This window comes from Sphaerodactylus townsendi, linkage group LG14 (assembly GCF_021028975.2).
Source record: "Sphaerodactylus townsendi isolate TG3544 linkage group LG14, MPM_Stown_v2.3, whole genome shotgun sequence".
NCBI lineage: Eukaryota > Metazoa > Chordata > Lepidosauria > Squamata > Sphaerodactylidae > Sphaerodactylus > Sphaerodactylus townsendi.
The window spans coordinates 44,431,225-44,455,977 of NC_059438.1; the positions used below are offsets into that span (position 1 = coordinate 44,431,225).

General features: G+C 45.0%; 1 protein-coding gene across 6 annotated transcripts in view; it reads right to left on the reverse strand.

Moving 5' to 3' along the window:
- The window catches only part of SLC12A7 (solute carrier family 12 member 7), a 148,006-nt gene that overhangs the window by 55,028 nt on the left and 68,225 nt on the right, over positions 1-24,753 (reverse strand). For all 6 annotated transcript variants that reach the window (XM_048515219.1, XM_048515216.1, XM_048515215.1 and 3 more), the window contains exons 5-9: positions 15,505-15,559; positions 8,428-8,558; positions 4,558-4,799; positions 3,285-3,496; positions 679-846 (exon numbers count right to left, since the gene is read on the reverse strand). In XM_048515219.1, coding sequence (XP_048371176.1) covers positions 679-846; positions 3,285-3,496; positions 4,558-4,799; positions 8,428-8,558; positions 15,505-15,559 — 808 coding nt within the window. The remainder of the gene's footprint in view (positions 1-678; positions 847-3,284; positions 3,497-4,557; positions 4,800-8,427; positions 8,559-15,504; positions 15,560-24,753) is intronic.

Here is a 24,753-nt window from a genome sequence, read left to right on the forward strand (position 1 = left end):
CAGTGAAGAAGAGGAGGAAAAAAGAAGAACAGTTGGGAGAAGAGTTGAAGAAGATGAGTTGGTAGAAGACCATGGAGAAAGACACAGATGAGGCAGGTCAGTAATATTTCTGCTGGGTTCCCAAGAATGCTGTAGATATGTGGAGCTTTATTGTGGCCCCTCAATGAAAGAGAGCAGCAATCACGGACCTAAAGGAAATTCTCCACTACCCTACAAGAAGTAACCAAAGGAGAGTTTTCAGTGCACTCCAGGGTGCTTGTTCCAGTCCAAGTAGGGCCAGGGCACACCCACTACGCATGATCAGAGTTCCATTTGCCCCGTGCCCTGGGACGCCCCCTACAGCCTCAAGTAACATGCAAGGGTTCCATCAGCAGAAAAGTCAATGTGGAAACGTTTCCTTGAAGAGAACATACTGGAAACCACCTGTAGCAGAAGTAGCAAAGTAATGAAAAAATCTTAAGCTCTTGAAGAGCAAAAAGAATGCTTCTTTTTTCACCCAGAATGCTAATATCTAAGGAAGCAAGTTTGACTGTCTGTACGAAGTAAACGAAGTAAACCAAGGGAATAGATTAGGGCTATTAGGCAGATGAAACACCAAATGCAAGAATAACTAAGCATACACAGTATCCTATCAGTTTTATGCTTGATATATAGGTGTGAACGTATGAGAGAAGTTACCTGTCACTGATGGAAAATAGATCCCTACCAGCATGGTGAAATAGGTCATGATATCTGTAAATACGTAGGGGAGACTGAGATTGTTTGCCTCTTCTGGCACAGGAACTGACGGCTGATTTTGTTTCTCTACAACTGATTCTTTGTCTCCATATGTACTCCACAAATTATCTGTGAGAAGCACAATATTTTGGTCACTTGCACGAGCTTTACTTTTAAGTCACACACAGACCCATTATGTGAAGCCTTTAACAGCCCTCCAATTGTCATTTCACCCAACCATCACGTTTGCTCTCTGAACCCCAGTTTATACCTGTAAGTTGCAACACTGCTCAGCCCATAATCCCCCCTCCCTCGAATTCCCAAAACATCAGCATGAGAAAGACTGTGAGAACAGAGACAATGTTGTTGTCCTGGGGCCCCTGTTGCCAACCCTCCTTCCCCTGCCCGGATGCTGGAACCTCCTCCAGCCTCACTCCCGTTCTCTGCGGAGTGGACTAAGTGAGTCGGCCATTTTAGCCACAGTTTGCTTAGGCTGACCACAGCTTGCCTAATGACTGAGCCCTCCTGCCAGCCTCTGCACTGGGGCTCTGCCTCTCCCTCGTTACCCCAGCCTCTTCTGTCTCCCCGTTCACTCTCCTTCCCTCACTCTCCTCACTCTCCCTCCCTCCTGGAACTCCTGCGCTCTTTCCTCCACACGTTTACACTCCCTCCCCTCCGTTCCTCTGCCCACTACCTCCCCCACCTTCCACCCCACCGCCCCTCCTTCTGATCCCCTTCCACCTTTTATTCCCTTCCTGTTCTTCAGCGGGGCTAAAAAACCCGCCCCTTTGTCCTGCTGCCGCCTTCCCCGTTGCCTCTTCGGCTCGCCGTGAGACTTCCCAGCTCACACGTCTCGCCACTCTCCCCTGTCGCCAAAATGTCGGCTGGGGCTTCCCCCAACACTCGGCACCCAATCTGGGGACAGGGTGGGGTGTGCCCTCAGATCCCTGGTGTCGTCGGGCCGGCTGCACGACTGTCCCCGGCCAGAGGAAGGGTCGTCTGGCAGCATGTCCGGGGAGGGGGTGGGCGGCAAGTCCAGGGAGGGGGTGGGGCATACCCCTGCTCCCGGACAGTTGTGAGACAGGCGATTCCCCCCTACGGGAAGTTGCAGATAAGGGGGAACGTTAAGAACTATTCACTAGTTACATTGCAGGCAAAAGAAAACCTTCCCACCCTCGGGCGATGATAATGGCTAGGCCAGCTGAGGCCTTAGGGTGGATGTGCAAGAGGCCAGGTCAAGTATGGAGCAGGCCTGACACAGACCCATAAGCCAATACACAAACTCTGAAATATTGATCAGTAACGTTTATTGAACAGGCATTGAAGCACCTCACTGGTAGAGCCAGTTCTATCGAAGCTGGCATTCACCATCCCCTTTAACACCCGAGCAAGCCCCCCCGTTTCCCCAAGAATTTGTGAAAAATAGCCTCAGGAGCTAAGGCACCCCAAGGTCGCCAGCAGATAGCAAGAGAAAGCCACCTGGCTTCCTGCCCCATGGGATAACGAATGTAACATTGTTCCCATGGGACAGGTGGGACAGGGGAAGCCTAGTTGTCTACAAGCGTACGAAGCCATAAAGTAAAGATCAAGGAAAGAATGCGTAGTTGGAAGTGGATACATACAGCAGGCTGGTTACATATACTTTAACAGAAGCAGCAATTTGTTATTTTAAGCAGTTACACAGTTCTGGGAATGCATCTCAGTCACCTGTATAGTATCCCCCTGACACCTGCACAGCCACTAGCTGAGACCCTGGAATGCTGGCAGGGCTGCAACAAGAGCATCTCTCCAAGCACAGACTGTCCCTGCTTCCCTCTAGCTTTTATTTGCTGGCACAACATTTTCACAGGTAGATGTTGCATTTTGGGGGGACATTTCATCCTAAAAAGGTAAACTACTTCTGCATTACAAGAAGACATATTTCACTCATTAACAGCTACCTTGAAGAGAAAAGAACAGAAAGGGAGAGTCCAAGAAAACAACTGTTGCTCGGCCTGCTCCTGGGGCAGCTGGCACAGGGCTCTCCTCATGCCAAGAACCAAATAGGCAGACTTGCCAACCTCCAGGTGGGGCCTGAAGATCTCCCAGAATTACCACTGATCTCCAGATGACAGAGTTCAGACCCCCTGGAGAAGATGGCTGCTTTGGAGTGTGGACTCTCTGGCTGTGTTACCTGACCTGGTGACCTGCCCTACCCAAAACTCCACCCCCACATTTTTTAGAAATTTCCAAAACTGGGGTTGACAACCCTCCAAATAAAACCAGCCTGTGATTTTAAAATTCTCTTTACCATAAAGCTTTTCTCCAAAACTGCTCTTTTCGTGGCAGAATTACCGCTAAGGAAAACGTGGCGCTCCCAACAAGGGCTCCCTGCAGCTGGGGAAATCATGGCAAACGGAAGGGCATGTTCACAGGCAGGCTGCAGTCGGAGTGAACCGGCTCAAAGCAGAAAAGGAGCTAAAACACGTCTTTTCCTTACTTTTGCTGCTTCCTCCCCACACGGCTGCATGTGAGATCACCTCTGTCACTCTCACTTACTCACAGAAGAATTACGGTTCTCAACGTACCAATCAAGACTCTACTCGCAACTCCAGGAATTCCTTGGATTTGGGTGACATTGTTTTGAGTAAAATATTCATTGCACGTGAAATTTGTCAAGGTGCCATGACAGAAAAGACCCCACAGCTCAGTCACCACTGTTGTATTATCCTTTTCAGCATATTTGGCGCAAGGAAAATCCTTCTGCCTTGACAATGTGCGGTTTCCAAGCAGACATATACTAGAAAATGAAATAAATACAAATACACAATGGCTGAAGGTTCTGTTGTTAAAAAGATAATCACTTTAGAAGGACTGCGTCTTGTCCCAACATAAAACAACATGCAGTCCCATCTGCTAAAATATTTTACAATAGAAAAAAAGTTATAAACACAAGAGAATTAGTTCTAGAGACATCCAACAATCTCTCATTTCTACTGCTGGCTCACATCTCTGGCGAGAAAGAAAGTTGAGTGGAATGATCATATTTGGCATTAAGCCAACAACATGTGGCTTCACGACAATGGCCCTTAAAAACAGTCCTCCTTTGTTAGTCTAGATCAACGAAAATAATGTCTTTCCATTCAGAAATGTAGACTATTCCGGAGAAACCAAAGCAGGCACATACTTGTGATAAAGTTTATGATGAGTACAGTTCAGACATCAGAGGCTTCTATTCTGAATTAATCCATCTGAACTTAAAAAAATCACATCCTGGCTGGCTACTAACAATGGAGAACTGAACCACAATGGAGTAGGATTAATATGGTTAGAATTGCTTCACCAACTATGAAAATGCAGAGCGTGAGAAAATGTCATCCTTCAGCTGCTATGTTATTCTGACCAAGATGATTGTTTTCCACCCCTTCAGTGATAAAGTGGTAGCTGTGACCTTGCACAAGAGACCATTTAGAAGAGAGCAGGAAGTTACACAGGTGTCTCTGGTTTGTAGCACACCCACATCAGTGGATATTGTTTCCCTATTGCAGACACTAATGATTATTTTTGTACTGCAAGTTCTGCTTAAATGATACCTCAACCAAGCGGATGAAAAGAGGTTGGATCTTCTGAACTACAAAGCACAAGTTACACTTCTGGAGTGGAACTTCCCTACTTCCTCCTACAGCTGCAACTGCCCAAAACCCTGCTCCAGGGGCCAGTGAGGACAAGACCAGTGGGAGCCAAGGAATTGGTGAAAGTGCTGCTCATGGGAGTGGATCAAGATGTGGGGACCAACCCAAAACATTCAAAGCATCAAAATAATCACAGAGTTGTTTGTTTTAAAAAAGCTGTCTTACTTACGGAAAGTCTGGTGGGTCAAAAGCACTTTTAATAACCCCGGCATAGATAGCAATGATGGAGAGGATGACACAAGCCAGGAAGACCAGCGCCAGCTTGTTGACGTACTTAACTCCCACGTAGACCACGATGGCCATCAGGGCAACGGCACAGGTGCCATAAACTCTCATGTTGTTCAACATGGCCGCCTCGATGGCAGCCTTGTCATCTGCTTTAAAAATAGCAGCATTGGGGGAAATATATTTCTGTAGGAGAAACAAATATTGTGAAGCTTTAATAGACAGTTTCTAGCCAACTGTAGCATTTATCACTTCAGTCACACACCTAGAAAGCAACAGGGACATTATGGAAAGCTGTTTTGGAAAATAAAAGGAAGACGTATATCAGGGAAAAAAATTGCACTCACAGGGAAGAATTTGGAACTGGGGGTTATTTGTAGTTATCACTGAATTAGGTAAATTAGGTTTGTGCCAGGGGTGTGTGTGCATGATTTGTGCTTTTTCCTGTCTGAAGCAGCATGATCATTCAAAGCCAATCATTCAAAGCCAATGAACAGCTTTATTGCAGGGCCACTAACACCTTTCCTGGTGCCTGTCAAGTGTTGTAAGAAAGTGGGTGGGGCCAGCTGAGTATATTTCCCAGCAGGAATTCTGTCTGGCTGTGCAGATTTTTAACCGTTCCTCTTCTGCCAGAAGCTGCCACCACAATACAAGGATCTTCACTGATGTGACTGAAGGGTAAACTGTGCATATATAAGAACATCTATCTGCGGCTGGACGAATACTTCACGGGGTTGCTCTAGGCCCGTGGTGGTGAACCATTGGCACTCCAAATGTTATGGACTACAATTCCCATCAGCCCCTGCCATGCTGATTGGCCATGCTGGCAGGGGCTGATGGGAATTGTAGTCCATAACATCTGGAGTGCCAAAGGTTCGCCACGACGGCTCTAGGCTGATCCCCCATTGAGAAGGGAGTTGGACTAGATGGCCCCTTCCAACTCTATGATTCTGTGACTATTGTTAAACAGTATCTATATATCTAATTCCAAATAACACCTTCTGCCTGTGGATACTTAAATCCATAGATGGGGGCACGCTCACCCTAAACAGATGCTTTTTCAAACTTGAGGTACTTCCCAAGTTTGAAGAAAAATCTGAAAACTAAAACAAACATACAAGCAAACAAAAAGGGTTAAATTCCCTCGATTTCTATGTGCACGTGCAGACAACACGCTTACTGTTGAGGGGCTCAGCTGCAGCTGCAATGCGACCCAAGATGCCTGGAATGGCCCCTGGTCCAGCCTCCACAGCAGTAGATGCCTGGAACGGCTTTGGTCTGCCTGGAGGATTTCCCAGCTACAGGAAACGATGGCCAGGTTGGAAAGACCCTCCGGTGGCAGGGCAGGAGCAGGGCCTACTTCAACTGCCAAGGCTGTCAAAAGGCTGCTGCAGATCTGCTGAAAGGCGGCTGAAGACAGAGCGGGTGGCCGGGAGGAAGTTCAGGCCGGAAGGAGGCAGCTGTGGGAAGATGGCGGCAATGCGGTGCAGCAGCCTCCAGGGACAGAGTGGCCAGGGCTGGGGGAGGCCCAGAGAGGACACAAAGTGGCAACAGCTGCAGTGAAAACAGATAGGAGCTGGAAGAGGCCAGGAACTGGTGGCAGTCAGACATGTGGGGGCAGGCGAGAAAGCACCCGCCGTCTGAGCAAGAGCTGAAGGGGCTGCAGGGCAGCTGGCAAGCCCAGGAAAACAGTCCAGAAAACCATAGGCCGGGGGGGGGGGGGGGGGAGGAGGCAAGCAGGCAAGGAGCCATCTCCCTGGAACTCTGGAAGTCAATGGAGGCAAGCAGATGGGGGCGGGGGGAGCAGGAGAAAAGGAAGGACACTGTGGGGGGAGAGAAGTACTGCAGCACAAGTGAAATGGAAAAAAAGGAGACAGACACACACCGAGAAGGAGTGATGGCGGGGGGGGGGGGGAGAAATGACAGTGGTCATGGCTGAAATGGAAAGAAACAGCAACTGCAACAGAGAGAAGGCATGACCGCAGTGGCAGTGGGGAGGCAAAGGTGGGGTGAATGGGATAGCTGCCCTAGCAAGATCCTTGCGGGTCCCCACTTGTGTTCATCTTAAAAGGTATCCTGTTAACAGAACTTCTGTCTGAAATGAGGAAGAATTACTATTAGAATTATGCAAGACCTCACTCCCTGACATTTTTTAGCTGGCTTCTTAACCCTTTTGAGGCTGCCGTTTGTGCCTGCAATCGGGCTCACCAGACTGTGTCAGAATTTCAAAGGTGCCCACAGGCTCAAAAAGGATCCCTCAAGGACAGGAAACTGCCCATCAAGGAAAGTGTGCTGTCAGAATACAGGCAGCAGTAATATTCATACATAACTAGCTAATTTCACTTAAAAGTAATAGAAACAAAAAAGACCAATAAAATATGTCAGGGACTCCAAAAAATCTCTCAAAAAATCAAAGTTTTGACCGGACTGTTAGAGAAAAAGACACATCAGCCCATAAACACAGCAGATTCCATAATAAAAAATAAATCCCATGAAAACTGGCAATTGGAGATATTCCTCTAGTTTATGAAGTGAAGCATACAAACAGCAGATATTTACTATGCCTGCTAAACATTTCATGGTCTGTGCATCTACATTTCAGACAACAGGACATCCAAGAAACAAAATCTATATTGGAAATGTTGACCATGTTAAAGCTTTAACAGAAAATACAGGATGGACCTATAAAAGGTCTTCCCTTAGAGGTAGACAGACAGAATTATGATAATCAAAGTCAGTATTTCGATAAACATCAATTATAACAGTGATATGGGATCAGAAATTCCTAGCAGGAAGTTTTTAAAATATCCATTAGAGAAAGGTAAACTGCATTGTGAATTGTTGTATTGAGTTAGATTTATGTGGTCATTGTTTTTTGTACCATTGTATTATTGTTTCAATGTATGGTGATGAAATGAATAAAATTTATATTTAAAAAATACAGGCTATATGTAGGACATTTGTAGGAAATATATATACAGGATATTTGGAGACATCCCCACAATACTGATATGAAATATCTTCCTGGCTCTCTGGTCTTTGGACAACCAAAAGTAGCACACACCATACCTCAGCTGAGCTACCCGTCTCCTCCCTCTGTCCCAGGACAGCAAGAAGACGATGAACTTGTAAGAACCTAGTCTGTCAACTAACCATCCTATTGCAAGCAAGTGGGATATATCCATGGTATTAAAGGGGGCAGGAATACCCACAATGACAAGCTAAGAACTGCGGGTTTGATTGGGACACCTCTCCACAGAAATTCTACATGGGCAAGAAGGTGGAAGCACTACCAAATTAACTGCATTGGATTGACCTACATAAGCCACCTTGAGGATACTTCCAGGTGGAAAGCCGAAGAAGAAATTGAACTAATCAGATTTTACAAGATATGACAGAAGCTTAATGCTGCATGCCTAGTGGTCTCCCTGTGACCATCTTTAGCCCACAGTTATGAAGGAAAGTAGACAAGGAGCCATCTTAGACCATATTAGTTAGATTAGGGCTGTGTAGTAGTGGTAATAATTTATGGTTGGCCGTTGGCTGTCACAATTCCAGTAATAAGAAACACATTCTAAAACCTTAAATTCGTTACAGTAATAATTATACCAAATTGACTATACTGCCCTAAAATTCATTCAACCAGTTATATCTTTGTAATTAATCTGAGAATAAATTCTCAATATAATAGCTACTAAAGCGTAAAAATAGAGCCCTTAACGGGCTGTGGTTTAAACTGTAAGCCTTCCTGAGCCTGGCTTGCTGGGAAAGGCCAGGATAATAAATAAATAAATAAATAAAAACCAAAACTTACCAGGAGAATTTCAATTGTGCCAAGAATATACATAGCCCCCGCAAACGTTGTGCCCAAGTAAAAACAGAGGCCCACAGCACCACCAAACTCTGGCCCCAGCGACCTTGAGATCATGTAGTATGAGCCACCAGCTGTGAAACAAACACCCATTAAGATGACAAATAATGAAGAAAGTACATTTAAATATATTTATGCTGCTGGATTCAACTTGACCTCTGAATGATGCTTAGTATGCTGAAAAGTCAACTCAGTCAGAGAAATTGTAAGAATAATCAACTGACTGAGATCATCATTTTAAGAAATACCTGAAAAAGGAAGAAAATATTTTAGGAGATATAAGCTAAATGTGTTTGGTAGTTGTCAAGTATACAGTTTCATAAGTGCCGATAAAAAAATCTGTTGATCTTCTTCATGAATCCTTAAAAGACGTGGCGCGTAATTGCAGTTCACAAACTATATGTCAGGACCATAATAAAGTATCACAAAAGAACTGATTGTATGTAGCAAACAATAAATTAATTAAAATGTTCCCATAAGTCCAAATAATGAACCCAGAGGAGCTGATTGCTGCACCTCTGAGTGACTTACAGCTAGCTTGCCTCATTTTAATCACCCTCCCAATAGTAAGCCAGGTAGTTCTGTCGCATTCCCTGAGACAGCTGCTCACTGCATCTCTGCCTCAGTCCATGCTCAGGGCTGGCTATCCAGTACAGCCTGCATACATCAGGGATTCCGTGGTGGAGTGTCAAGGGGCGGTGCACTGGGCATGCGCTGGTGCGGGGGCATGGCGGGGGCACAGGATGCATGCTCGCCGCCCACCAGTTCAAGAGGATCCACCAGCAGTGCTCCGCCCCCGCCCTGCCCCGCCATCACCGGCATCAGCCAACCAGGCAGCTGGGATAGGGAAGCCAAAAGTGGCTTGGAATAGCCGTAGTGGGCTATGCCTCTCTAGGAATGGGGACTCTTTCCCATTAACCCTTAGGGCGACTCTCCGAAGGAGGCTGAGAGAACCCAAGCCACATGGAGCACCAGTGCAAGGATGAAAGAGACGCATGTGGTTCCGGAGCCGCGGGTTGCAGGCCCCTGATCTAAGAGTATCTACAGTTGTCCAGCCCATGAACTGTGCAAGTATGCTGTAGTTACGTCAGAAGAAATCTCAGGAATCAAAAGAATTTCTACTTTAGATTTTAGCAAGAGGCTTTGTTGCTAAGTGTAGTTCCTCGATCCAACCAATGACTAGCAGGAGTAGTCTAAAGAAATAATCCAAATGTGCGTGATTTTCATGTGTTACTTGGGCCACTGACTCAGAGTTAAAGCACAGAATTCTGAATTGTTTATTAAAGGGCAACCATGCTAATAACATAACCATTAAGAGAGTTCCAGAACAGGAGCCTCTGTTCCTATACAAGTCACAGGGGGATTCCTAGGCCCGTGGTGGCGAACCTATGGCACTCCAGATGTTCATGAACTACAATTCCCATCAGCCCCTGGGAATTGTAGTCCATGAACATCTGGAGTGCCATAGGTTCGCCACCACTGTCCTAGGCCTACTTCACTTTTTTCTTTTTCTTTTTACTGCCCACATCAAAAAGCCCATATCTTGCAAAGAATCAGTGTAAACGTGCATTCCTTGTTTTCAAAGAAAGTATTATGGAAGAGACACTGAAAAGATTTCTGATATGGCAACCCCCCCCCCCCCAAAAAAAAACGAACCTAAGCAACCTGCCAATGAGAATGACCTCTGTAGGATGCCCTGTTCTCCTCCTCAGCACACACTGTCTCCTTTTACTTGCCATTTAGGTGTCCAGCAGTACCTGAAACACCCATTTTACTAAATACTTTGAAGCATCATATTAGCAACTAAACAAGAGCCTAGATACTCCACCAATCACAAGTGATCTCCTGGGGTGCCAGGTGGTGGCTAACTGGCTAACAGGGTGCTTGTAGTATTAAAAGGTAGGTTTCAAGGAGCACTCAGCGGGAGCTTGGCCAGCAGTTTCCTGGAAAACCTCTCCAGCTGAGATGGTCACATCAAGCAGAAGCATCAGAGGAAGTGCAGAGGCTGCCCCGGTGGTATCATCAGCACTTGTTTGACAAAGGATTTGCTGTTGAAGTCGTTTGATTTCAACGGCCCTGAGACAGAATCATAAGCGTCCAAAGCATTCCATTCATTTTCAGTCTCTTATACCCAAACATGTTGTAATTTCTTCTCAGGACTGAAGTACACATGGCACAGGTGGTGGTAGTGGGTGGGTGGGGGGCAGCAGATTTGCTTCACTCACACGGTGAAGTTTGGCCCTAGGTCAATATATTGACAGCAAAGTCATCCCAAAGGAAGGATGTTTGCACAGGGACCTCCTGGATGCAGCAGCCTCTTGTACAGCCCAGGGTAGCTCCCTATCGCCTCACCAGAATGCCCGATCCAACCCCTGAGACCCCGACCCTCTGGGGACAGTGACAGGGATTCAGAACTCAACAAGGCAACGTTAACAAAGTTGCCTCAAAGAACATGGCTGAGTCTTTCACTGTGAGGGATGTGAAGGTACCTCCCATGCAGGTTATCTGTGGGGAGAATACTAAGGCAGGCCAGCATGAAGGTTCAGCAAACCTGGGGGGAGATAAGGTGGGCAAAATAGGGAGGGAGAGATCCATGGGTCGGTGTTAATGTGAAACTGAGAAGCGAGCAGACCTAGTGTGTATGAGAACACAGGGTTTGCCTTTTGAGAAATGACAGGATGGGGGTCACAGGCTGACAGCCAACCAAGTAGCAAAAGTCCAAAACAGAGGTCCAGAGAGCAAGTCCGAGAGTCAGAGTCCAGGAGTCGCCCCGAGAAGCAGGCTTTCAGAAGCAGCACACAGGCAGGTCAAGATGACGTGTTGCCTTCTACAGAGCGTTTGCAGGCTGTGCTCTCCCTCATATTTGCCTTGGGGGCAGGGGTTGCCCTAGAACAGGGGTAGGGAACCTGCAGCTCTCCAGATGTTCAGGAACTACAATTCCCATCAGCCCCTACCAGCATGGCCAATTGGGGCTGATGGGAATTGTAGTTCCTGAACATCTGGAGAGCCGCAGGTTCCCTACCCCTGCCCTAGAAAGTCTTGCCTCATGGAGCTGATCCTGCGGGCTACTTACAGACGGGTTGCAGATGATCTAGCCGACCTTTGGTGTTCAGCTAGCTCCAAGCGCAGTCTCTGGTGGCGTTGCTCCAAGGGGGAAGGTGGGCTGGAGGGATTGCTCGCTTGGGGCACTGGAGGGGGGCACTGAGAGCACACCGGATCGCTGAAGAGCCAAGTACGCTGTCCCGGCACTGGGTTGAATTGCTGCACTTGCGCTGCTCTCCACTCTTGTATTGGTGGATCTAGACTATCTGATGCTGCTTTGCTGACAGCCGGCTCTTCCTCCTCATCTGGGCCGCTGTTGCTGCCACTCTCAAAGCCAAGGAACGTCCCTTCGCTACTGGTGGAGAGATCGTGAGTGGGGTACAGGGGGCTGCTTTCGCTTTCCTCCTCTTGCTCTCAGGCGAGGGCGGAGGACTGGCCATGACCATGGGGTTCTTAAGCAGCAGTTTTGCTCACAGATATATGCGCAGTGAAGAACCACTGACTTTATCTAATTGAACAGTCGTCTATTGCTAATACTTCCTGTTGAGACAAATTCATAAGCAATTCATGGGTCAAAGCACAGAAAAATAGCACCTAATGCTAAGTATTTTACAGGGCCTATTTTAACAATACTACAAACTGCAAAAATTACACACTATATATATGATGAAGGTCATGATACATTCTGTTAAAGACCAAACGTTTACTTTCTGAAATTAAAATGCACTCCAAAGATTGTAACTCCTTTAATTATATTCATATTACAAAAATATGAAGTTTATCTTGAATCTATATGAACGCGAAATACCACTCACTCACTCATCAAAAGAACTCAAAAACCACTGAAGCCACACACATGAAATTTGGCACACCTGTTCCTTACGTACTCCAGGTGCTCCAAAGAAAGGATTTTTCAAAAAATTTAGTTTTACTCGAGTGATTACACATTTACTGTTTTAACTGCTCATCTTGGCCATCTGTGCGCGAACATTCTAAGGGCAAACCAACTGCTCAGACCACAGACATGCTGCACGAACATTCCAAGGGTGACAGTTAAACACTACCAGCTTCATGTCCTTCACGAAGGTGCGCCAAATGCACTCTGACACTGCCCTCCACAATGCATGTGAACCGATCCCTTCTGCTGAAACCGCTACAGGGAGAAGAGGAATTAAACACAGAAAGCGCTTTATACACTACATTATAAAAAGACAACTACAGGAAGCTGCTGCAAAACATGCGAAAACAAACCCATCAGTCCACAGACAGGCTGTGAGGAAATATGCTGCATGTCACTCCAAAGTTCACGAACAGGCTGCAAAGAGGTATGCTGAATGTCACCCCAACGTTAACAGACAGGCTGTGAAAAAGTACTCCTCCACCCACCCTCACGTTAACACCGCTACAGCCAAATACTAACAACATACATTACAAACCACACTATCACCTTGGACTGCTAAACATTTGTCGGGTTTTGCATATGGACATCAGATTGATTACTGTGGAGACAAGTTTACTGCTCTCGGCCTCCGATCACCCTGTGCTTGGTGTTGGGCTCTGAAGTGGCGGGATGAGTCCCCAGGAATGTGCTGCAGTGGTGGTACAGTCCAGCTCCCTGTCCTTCAACCCTACCCTGAACCTCTTCACAGCCTTCTCACTCATCAGCATCCAATGGCAGAACACTTCTTGTCTGCATCCTAAAAATACAATGGCTGCTTCCACATTACGTCTTTTGGAGCCCACCAGGTGAAAGAGAGCAATAACACATTGCATTATAAAAGGACAACTACAGGAAGCTGCTGCAAAATATGTGAAACCCATCAGTCCACAGACAGGCTGTGAGGAAATATGCTGCATGCTGCAGTTTACAAACAGGCTGTAAAGAAGTATGCTGAATGTCACCCCGAAATTCAGAGCCTGTGATGAAGTATGCATAGCGAAGCATGGGTGCCCTGCTAGTAAAATATATGCCCCATGTTTTATTATGCATTCTACACAGCAATAACAGGCACACACACACACAAAAGGAGTCCGTGGCTTCCACTGCTTGAACTCGCTGGACTGATACTGAGACAGGCTCCTCTGGAAGGCAAGCTCTCACTGATTCTCATAACGTAGACAACAGCTGGAAGTAGAAGGCCTTTTTATTGGTCACCTCACGGGGCAGCCAGATTCTATGGGCTACAATATTGCCACCATGAAAAGAACAGAAGAGCTTTCACACATGCAGGTAATCAATTTTTATGGTAAAAGTAGCATTGCAGGAGAGACACCCCCATCCCTTGCCATGGTTTAGTCCATTGGCTCTCATTCTTTATCATTATCATTATCACTATCACTATCACTATCATTATTATTATTATTATTAATTCGATTTCTTAACTGCTCTACCCCCAAAGGGCTCACTTTTGTATCTTATGTCTTGCCAATCACTTTGCCAAAGAACCCAAGTCCCATAACGATAGAAATAAAAAGTCCACTTTTGCTGACAAGGATCTTCACAGGCATTCCAATATTACTGCTAACATGTCAGAATGTGAGACAGTAACTGTTGGGAAAAAACTATGTCCCATCTAGATGACACCTGCATCCCACGGGTCACACATGTACCACTGAATGAAATCCATGGGTCTAGGTGTTCTGCCACAATCAGCTAGCTTTGGTAACACAGAAAGAGATAGCCCAGACTAAGTCACACCAAGGGAAGGAGGATGCTTCCTTGTTTTGGGGTCTCTTGTACTGCTGAGAAAGGTGGTGGGCACAGAGGGCCGAGGGGCATCAGGCTTCCTCCTTCACCTTCCACAGTCGTGCTAACATTTTGCATGTATCTGATGATGGCCCATTCCACACAACACAAATACAACATCTTCAGGTCGCTGAAAAAAGATTTTTGGAGTAGAATTCCACAATTTCCCCCAAAAAACATCTGGAAGACATTTTATTTTTGCTTAAAATGGACTTTTCTGAAAATGCTAAACTAGCAACTTTTTCTTGAAGTTGCTTTGAAAATGTTTCATGAATGCTGTTCAGAGAGCAGGAAACGTTTTATTTTTTCTGCCCAACTTCTTGCAGTTCTTATTTTTAGTCTGTGCAGCTCATGCCTGCCATTTTCTGCACTTCAGGCTTCTTCATGCCACCCACCATTTGCAGAAGGTTCCTCCGGATTTTTGATCTGTTTGCAACTCATCTGGCTGCCGTTTCCATGTGTCAAATACATGGATAAAATTAGTTTCCGTTTGTGAGACCCCAGTCCCAAAATAAAGCCAGCTGTAGTTTTCTTTAAAAAACTTTATTGAGGACTGAAGCATGCGAGAGATAGACCATTTCTGAGGAATACAGAAAGAACCAAACCTTAAATCCCTGCTGCCCTTGGCCCGCCCCTTGCCGGGCCCAAGAGCCGCATTTACAGTAAGATAACATCGGGAAGAATACCAACATTCAAATACAGAGTTAACATTACAAAAGGCAGGGGCCTGGCCACACCTTGGAGAGCTGTGGCTGCAATTTAGCTTTCATTTCCTGGAAGGCTGGAAGGGGGATGGGGGATGAGCCCGGAAGTGGGAGGGGGGATGAGCCCTGCCAGGGGGCCCATCCTGACATCACTGCCAATTCCACACATGTGACATTTTTCCTTTTTCTTGTTTTTTTGTTTTGTTTTGAACGAGGTGGCTTCAAAGCTATGAAGATGAATATGGTAGGTGGATGAGCTGCAAGCACAGCAAACATCTGTGGGAACCTTCTGCAAAAGGCGGGCAGCATGGAGAAGCCCAAAGCAGCAGGAAATAGCGTGCACCAGGTGTTCACAAACTCAAAGTGAGATGGGGGGGGGGGGGGAGAGCAGACAAAAGAACCATTCGTTCTTGAAACACTTTTTTTCCTTGCTTAAATGTCTGCAAGACATTTTGTGCTGTGCAGAATGGGCCGATGACATACAAAGTACATTGAACATTTCAAGAGAAAAGCAAAACTTGTAATTACCTGGAACTACACCATTGGTTGCTATTGCACTCATTGATATTGCAGTGAGCATGGTCTGCAAAAAACAAACAAACCCAACATCAGAAAACGTTACTACCAGTAGGTCAGCCTAGGAGAGGGTGCTTTTCTATCCCCAAAGCAGATCCTCAGGACTCAGCAAGGCAATTTCATTTTTACATATAAGCAAAAATTATGTATGTAACAGACTCTGGCCAGCATTTATAAAAAGGAAAGCTCATTCATGCAAGATTTTCTTGTCCCTTCCTTCATATGGCAGAAAGTATTCTTTTTAAAAAAATATTGTTTATTAAATTTTAATAACAGGTAGGGGATCTTTTGTCCCACTTAGTAATTTTCAATTTTACACAAAAGAAATTACATATAAAATTAAAACAGCTCCCTATTTGGAGCATCGTACAGATTCACATTTAAACTTCACTTTCCACCTGATTTATAATTAACATTGGTTTTACATACCGAAGAACTCCTATTGGTATGACTATATCCTAGGTGTCTAAGATATTGTTACTATATATCTACATATACTAAAATTTATTACATATACCATAATATAACCTTTTAAATTGTTAACTATCTTGCTATACTATATACTGAAAGAAAGTAATTTCTCAAAGGGATCCATGCATCTTCATTCTTCTTTGATGCTTCTGTCTGAAATGATAGAAACAGTAAATCTAGGTTCATAAATACATATATCTTTTCTAGCTATTCAGCTGTTGGGATTTCTACGCTTTTCCGTTTTTTGGCTATAATTAACCTGGCAGTTGTTATCATCTATGATATTAATGTTATATGTAGTAATAGTGCTTTATCATGATCCTAATAAATAAAATTCAGGAGTTAGATCTATCTTGAGCCCTAGTATCTGCTGTACATGATCATGTATCTTTATCCAAAAATGTTTCATCTTTTTACATTTCCGCCATAAATGGTAGAAAGTTCCTTTTTTCTTTTTACATTTTCAACATTTTTGGGAAGATTGGAGACTCATTTTTGCAGTCAATTGGGGTGTTATATGGATCATCTTATAACAATTTTCTCTAACTTCCATGTTGGTAATAGAATTATATGCTCGTTTCCATATCATTTCCCATTCATCAAGATCTATATTTCTATTTATATTTCTAGACCATTCAATCATGCTAGTTCTTATTAATTCATCTTCTACTTCTAACAGGATATATTGGTATATTCTACTAATTAATTTTTTGTTGCCTTTTTGTAGGAGGTCATCAAATCTTGTTTGTTTTTTCTCAAAGCCTGTTTGTTTTTTCTCTTTGTTTTTTCTCTTTTTATTCTTATTGAAATAGTCCATTTATATTAGTTATATTATATTAGTTGGTTAAAATGATATATTCCCTTTCCGTAAATATCTAATTTGTCCCTATTTTTTTAGCATAACTGTATTTTCCCCAACTGTATTTAGCATAACTAAATACTGTATTTAGCATAACTGTATTTTAGCATAACTGTATTTTTAGCATAACTGTATTTTCGGTATTTTAGCATAACTGTATTTTCTTTTTTTAGCATAACTTTTTTAGCATAACTGTATATTCCCCAAATCTGAAAATGTCCATATATGTTGGCCATTTATCTGTACAAATAGTTCCTTTTGTTTTTAGGGCTTCTAACCTCGATATCCACAATGGGGTTCTCCTGTATAGTGAACCTTTATAATTGTCCCATGTCTTAATTAATGTTTTCCTAATATAATGATTATTAAAGGTCTTATATTTTTTATTATCTTCTCCTGGCCATAATCTTTCATGCCATCTATAAGTAGATCATATCCTTCTATTGTTAGGAGTTTAACGTTATCTAGGTCTAACCACTCTTTAATCCAAGTCAACACATTTGCCTAAGATAAGGCTCGCTCCACCCCCAGGAGCCTTAGGAATGCCCTCCAGAACTTTGAGACAAACTGACTGCCCCTATCTGAAATTATTTTGTCTGGGCCAGAGTGTAAGCGATAGATATGCTGAATGAACATCTTGGGGTGGACTTGAAAAGTGCCTTTGATTCAGTTGTAAGAGAGTTGCTGTGGCTTAAGTTAACAGAGATGGGGATCGATGTTAGATTATTATTACTTATCAAATCTCTCTATTCAAACACAACCTGCCAGATAAAATGTACAAACTCTGGAGACCTAACCCCAAAGATTCCCGTCGTGACAGGTGTTAAGCAAGGCTGTGTATTGGCCCCAGTCTTGTTTAACTTATTCATTAATGATTTGGTACATGTGTTGTCAGATGTTAATGCACACAGCCCAGTTGTTTCAAACAAACCCATACCACTCCTACTTTATGCTGATGACATGATACTGATCTCTAGGTCTCAAGTGGGTCTTAAAGGGCTCCTTAGAAAAACTATGGAGTACTGTACATCTAACTTCCTGTCCTTAAACCCAGAAAAATCAAAAATTGTCATTTTTTTCCAATGTAGCTAAGCCTTCTAGATGGCTTATTAATGGGGTTAAGGTCGAACACTCCAAGTCCTTTCAATATCTAGGCCTAACTGTCCATCATAAAGCCACATGGGCCAGACACAGAGATATTGCTATAGAAGGAAGTTATCACACTGCTTCAGCGGTGGTAAAGTTTTTTCACACCAGGGGAAGGGGATATGTCCCAGCAGCCCTAAAGGTTTTCAACTCCAAGGTAGTTCAGCAACTTCTCTATGGAGTTCCTTTATGGATAACTGCATGGAACAATTCCGTTGAAAGAATACAATCTGGCTTCCTCTATAAAATACTCGGATTACCGCACTCTGTACCATATGCTGTACTATGCTTAGAAACTGGTCAGAACCTACTTCAAACAAGAGCATGGCTGAATACTCTGATGTGTGCAGTTTAACATATACTGCGCGCCCAGACCTATTTGCCTCCGAATGGTATCAACTTCTCAAATCAAAAATTTACTCAATAGGTTTATTACTTGAAGATCTCTGTATGCTGTCACCCAGAGAGATTTTCCGAACCTTAAAAAGCTGACTTCTAGAACAGGAATACTATATCCTGTTGGGGCAAGCAAATAAATCATGCTCACCCCCTCTCTGTTGGAATAATACCGAACAGGGGCACATAGCCAAATATCTTGAATTATTAACTGAACCCCAACAGAGATGGATTATCACAAGGGCCAGATCCAATACTTTCCCATCGGCCATTACAAAGGGTCGTTACTTATTCATTCCTCTCCAGGATTTGGTTTGTCCACACTGTAAAAACCAAGTGGAGATTTGCTCACATTATTCTTGACTGTGCGAGATATGTGGGCATTAGGAATTTCTCTTCCAGGCTGGCCCTTGACAAATCTGAAAGAGACTCTGACAGTTCTGTTGTGGAGCTTCTGTTAAACAATACAGATGTCATGCTCTTGGAAAAAGTAGCAACATTTCTTTTTCAAGTGACAGAACTTTCTAAGTAATGTATACTGCTATATACAGTCTTTCTGTCGGCGTTTTGAATGTACTCCTGATTTGTACTTCATAAATGTCTGGTAACACTCTAGAGCCTATTTTAAATGCCTAATAAAGGTTGTTGCTGTTGTTGAACATCTTGGTCAGTTTGGGGGCACTCAGAAAGAACAGGGAATGAAACATGCCCGTTTGGAGAACAAATCCATGGCTGGCAGGCAGATCAGTGATAAAATTCACAGCAATAATTTTCCAAGGACCACTGGAGGTTGGAATCGGTTGTAGAAGACCTTGTGGTTTACCAGGATTCCCTTTAGCCATAGCACACGTAGAACAACCCCTAACATAGGCATCTATATCTTTGCGCATCACGTTCCACCAGAATTGACGCCTAAGGAGGTGGAGAGTTTTTACAAAACGAAAGTGTCCAGCTGCTTTGGAATTGTGCCCCTGAGATCGTCCCAGTGGTAATCGGCACCCTAGACATCATCCCGAAAACACTAGGGCAGCACTTGAAACATCTTCAAATCGACAAAATCAACATCTGCCAGATTCAGAACGCAGCCCTGCTGGGATCCGCACGAATACTATGTCGATACATTACAACTTACTAGGCCTCTGGGTGAGGCTCAAATTGTAATGAAAGGCCAACAACCAGCTAAAGATCTGGCACCCGTAAAATCAACCAAGAAGGAGGAGGAGGAGGAGGAGGAGGAGGAGGAGGAGGAGGAGGAGGAGGAAAGAAGAAAAGGAAGAAGGAGGAGGAGGAGGAGGAGGAGAACTGGCAGTTGTGAAATCAACTAATAATTACTGGCAGCTGTGATATCAAACTTAAAATGTAAAACTTTCAGCAGGGGGATGACCAGAAGGTGAGAACTTAAGGAACACAGTTGACATAGGGGAATTTCATGGAGAAAAATGAAAGAATAGCTTCTCTAGGTTGATCTGGAGTGTTACTATTCTATCAACTTTTTAAAGGGTCTCCATATTTTTCGTGGGCTTATTATATACTGGTGTTCTGCCTTGCGCTGAAGAAAGATTCTTTTTGGAGTAGAGGTTCTGTTACAGACGCCATCCCCCCCTCCCCCCCAATACTCACAGTGCATCAGATCCCATAATCTCCGCTGTCTGTAAGAGAAGGCAAAGAATAACCTTTTCCCTTGCTTCGCAGGGAAGATGAAACCAATGGCCCTGCATTATTCTCTGCTTCAGGCTTCTCTGCTTCACCCTGCCTCCCCCACTCTGCTTCTGCCTTCCCTGATGATTGGGAGGGCTTTTAAAAATGTTATTTCAATTTCAACCATTTGCACCATATTGGATTGATCAAAATAATCTATCTAATACAAGAATATTAAAATAACACGCCTCTCTCTCTCTCCTCCCATAGCAGCGGTAGGAAGTGTGTGTGTATGTGTGTGTGGAGGGTGGGGAAGAGAATATCAGTTCTAGGACATGGTCCCCTTCGTCAGCAGCATGTGTTCTAGGGAACTGCTTTGCCTCTTTCAGTTGGAGGGGGGATTACTCTTGGAAAGGGCTACAATATCAATATCAATCAATATCAATATCAATATAACTGTAATAGGGTGCTGTGTGGTTTCCGGGCTGTATGGCTGTGTTCTAGCAGCATTCTCTCCTGATGTTTCACCTGCATCTGTGGCTGGCATCTTCAGAGGATCATAAGTGTAATAACAGCAATATCAATATAATAGTAATTTAAAGTAATTTAACAAAGTCAGCAATCTTGAGACTACTAGGTTTGATGAGATCTGTGCCTTTAACAGTGGGTTGATGGGTGGAGTTAAGACAACATGGAAAAGCAGAGAACCAGGAGAGTTCAGCTGCCAGGCTGCACAACAGGCAATGACTGCCTCCTAGTGGGTAAACAGAGAAATGCAAGGAGACCCCACTGCAACTGTGCAGCGAATAGCCCCAAGATAAGCATTCCATGCATAATGGGCTTTTGTTTCTAAAGGCTTTTTCATGCTAAAGTTCTATTGTTTTTTGGGTTTAGGTCTGCTGGACACTGATAAATTACAGGCCATTTTAGAGTAGTGTTGGTGCGGGAGAAAGACAGGATCTAAATATTTAAAATAAAATAAATAAATGTAGTGCTTTAAATACACTAACTAATATGTAAGGCACAACATCTGGAAAGGTGGGATGTAATTTTTAAAAAGATTATGTGATTCAGGGCAGGGGGGAGTGGGTTGAGTCAGGCAAGGAAAGTAACACAGGAGTACGCACATTCAAACATCCCATTTTCACCAACTGTACCAGTATGACATTTCAAGGTCAGCAGGATTTTATTTGTCCTTTTAGTCATATCCTTTGTGGTGAAATCATACTGAAAGATGGAAGACTGCCAAATGTAGGTGAAACCCCATAGGCTGAAACTCTCACTCAAATCACAAGGGGTGTTTAAGAGACAGAGAACCCACGTCTGTTGGCTCTGGACACTGGAAACAATATCCCACTTATGCTATTTAAAGTGAGAACAGTTGGAAGCAGATGCAAGTGAGACTTCCCAAAAGGGTGGCTGGGCCAATCACCTGTTGGGTAGGGGCACCTTTTGCCTACAAATCCCATTTATAAATGCTTTGAATGAATGACCTTCCCTGAGAATGAGCATTTCATTCATAGTGCTAGTACTGAAGATGAAAGGAAAGGAGGGAAAAGGATCAAAGGGATAACAATCTCTGTATAATAGATGCTGAACAGATTAATGTGGATGAGAGTTTAATACTGAATGAATGACCTTCCCTGAGCACAATAATCCTCCCCACACATTATATTTACAAACTGATCCATGATCAATGTATTTGATTGTTTTTCTTTTCATGGTTTTCAATCCAGAATTAACAATCCAAACGATTTTGTGCAGCCAATTTTGTTGAAGAAAACAGCTAGAATGAAGGAAGTTGTTTCATGTACAACATGCCACTAGAAAACAAATGCCACTCTTGACTAAAAGTCATATACTCAGAGCCTGTGAGGTATCAATGACAATATGTCCACAAGTTATGGCTTCAACACAATGTGTGTGGTTAGACTGATCAATGTAGTAACAAAATGTCCATTTGACATGTACTTCAGTTGCTAGTTTCGAGGAGAAGGAAGAAGCTATCTCCAGATATCTCCAGGGCAACCAGTCAACAGTACAAAGATTGGAAAATACCTTAACAGAAAGCTAGACCTCTAAAGGGGTACAGGCAGATGCTACAGGAGGAACAAGTTCCCCTTTCAGCTCAATAATTCTGTTGTAGATTGAGCCGCTGTCCAAACAGAGGGCTTTTGTCCATTGTGGACTACTGTGGCAACAGCTGCTGAGCTACAGGGGAAGCACCAGTAACTGGTGTAGCAGTATGCTAAGCTTCAAGCTCAAAATCAGGTACTAAAAGAGGAGCTGTGGATGAACAAGCAAACTCAACATTCCTGAAGGAGCAGCTGAAAATGAAGGACCAGTCCTCCAGAAAACTGCAACAGGAAAAAGCAGCTGAGATTTACCTTGGCCGCCGTTGCTGCCCGGAGGGGGGGCAGGGAGAGGGGCAGGGGCAGCGCTGCTATCTGTCAGGATGCCTATGGGGTGCTGGGGCCGCTTGCAGCTTTGGGCTTGGGGGAAGGGATTTCAGTAGATTATTATTTAGTGTGTTTCTGCTCATTTGTTAGCCAAGGCCGACTCTCATGAACTCTTGTCTTTATCTCACTGTCTGCATATTTCTGCTTTGGTTCACATGGGGGCGGGGGGTACACCCTCACAGATATTACTGATGGTTTGCGCAGGGAAAAGTCAGTTCTTTTATTCCAAGATGCTGAATAAACGACTGTTCTTTACAAGGTGTTGTTTCCATCATTGAGGATCTGACAGTATCCAGCCAAGCGAGTGAGTGATGTGCCTGGAAGAGGAGGGGCCACAGCATTATACGGGCAAGCTAGGCCATCCCGTGGCAGTGCCGACGCTTCTCTTCTCTCTCCCTCGTGTCACCCGGTGGCTGTTTATTAGGCAACATGGAGCAGCAGGAAGATGGCTTTTTTAGCTTAGTGCCTCTAAGCGATGGAAGGAGGCCTGAACTGAGCAAGACAGCAGCAGCAGCCTTGCAGCAGTGAGCGACTGGGAATTGGTGGATTGTGCCTGGCAGACCGTAGTACAACCACAAGCGGGACACGACAGAGGACAACAAGTAGGCCCAGCGGTAAAAGGGATCTCCCCCTTTTTCTTTTTGGAGCTTGGGGAGAGATGCCAGGGAAAAGAGCAAAGAAGGCCCAGTGGAGGGAAGGAGTACCAATGGCAGGAGGGAACAGCACGGGCGGCAGGGGAAACCCAGGCGAGTGTCCCTCCAGGCTGCAGGCAGCACAAGGTGCCTTAACAGCAGGGGCAAGCAGCGGCACCAAGGGTGGCGGAAGTGCAACTGACCCGCACGCAGTTTTGGGGCCCCCTCTACTATCTAGTGAGGATGGGGGAGTCCACCCAGCTTGAAGCAAGACCAAGCCCGCAGTATCCAAGGGGCGCTCTGTACAGGTCCCCACAATGCAAGCCCCCAGCGGAAAGCAGAAGGCCTCCCCGGGTCAGGGGGGAGGGGAACCAGCCAAGTTTTTCAGGGCCTCTGGGGCCCAGTGGAGCCCACACGAGCAGTCACCAGTCAGAGAACTTGGGGGATGGGATCAGTCGGCAACCATCAGCCAGCTCCAAGATGCTTGGGCCCCAGGAACTTGGTGTCCAGTTATGGGGGCTCCCAGCAACATAGCTAAACTGGGGGGCAGGCTTTGCACCCCCTGGCAACAGGGCAAGCAGTGGGGCAGATGGACAACATACCTGGGCCAACCCCTACCCAGCATGCCAACAGAAATGTGACGAGCAGACGGGGAGGGTTCCAACCCCCATTCCCCTTCTGGCAGGGGGCTCACAGCCAGTGCCACCTCTGCACCCCATAGGGGACATTCCTCATGCCCCTCCGTATTTGGTCATTGACCATAAATAAAGACTTCTTCTTCATGCCCCTCCACCACCAACCTAACAGTACCAGATTCCTCCACAAGCAATGCTAACAATGTCTTCTTCGAGTGCATTGCCAGGACTCTCACGCAGCTCTCACAGTGCATGGGCCAGCGTGGCATGACCCCCCCCCCCCCGGAGTGAAAATCAAGGGGTGTAGGATGCAAGGGGGGCAGGACACTGGCCTGGGCATGGGGGAGAGTCTTTCAGACAGCGTCGAGATTCCCTGCCCATCAGCAGGCTCTGGGTTCAAGGGTCCTGCCAGAGCTCGCAATCATCACCAAAAGCGCAAGAGATCGTGCTGCCGCTCTTGCTGTCAATCCCCCAGCAGCTTGTTGTCTGGTGAGTCTTCCCCAGATGAGGAAACTGTTACGGTTGGCTGGGCACACAGGAGTTTCATGATACAACTGGTCAATGGAAACAGGCAGTGAGTGGAGAGCTTACTTCCAGTCCTGGGGGAAGAGCAGTTCAATGCACGTCTGTACACGCTGAGCAAAGACAGGTCAATCAATCCGGTCCAAGTCCATGAAACCAAATGTTCAGTCTGAGATAAGGCACTGCAGAAACTATCAGGCTGTTTTACAAAGTTGCTGCTGCAATCCTTGCTGTTCGCAGCTGCTTCTTATAAGCCTGCATTCTTTCTTAGTCTGAATCCTGAGCTGACTCACAACCATCCCTTCAGTGTCTCTGGACCTCCAAATGGGTGCTGCGTCTTTTAGTATGGTCTGCCAGCCCCCACTCCTTCCGCAGCACACTTGGGTTTGCCCGAGGAGCAGATCCACACTATCGGGCACTGGCACTCCCTGGCATACAAGGGA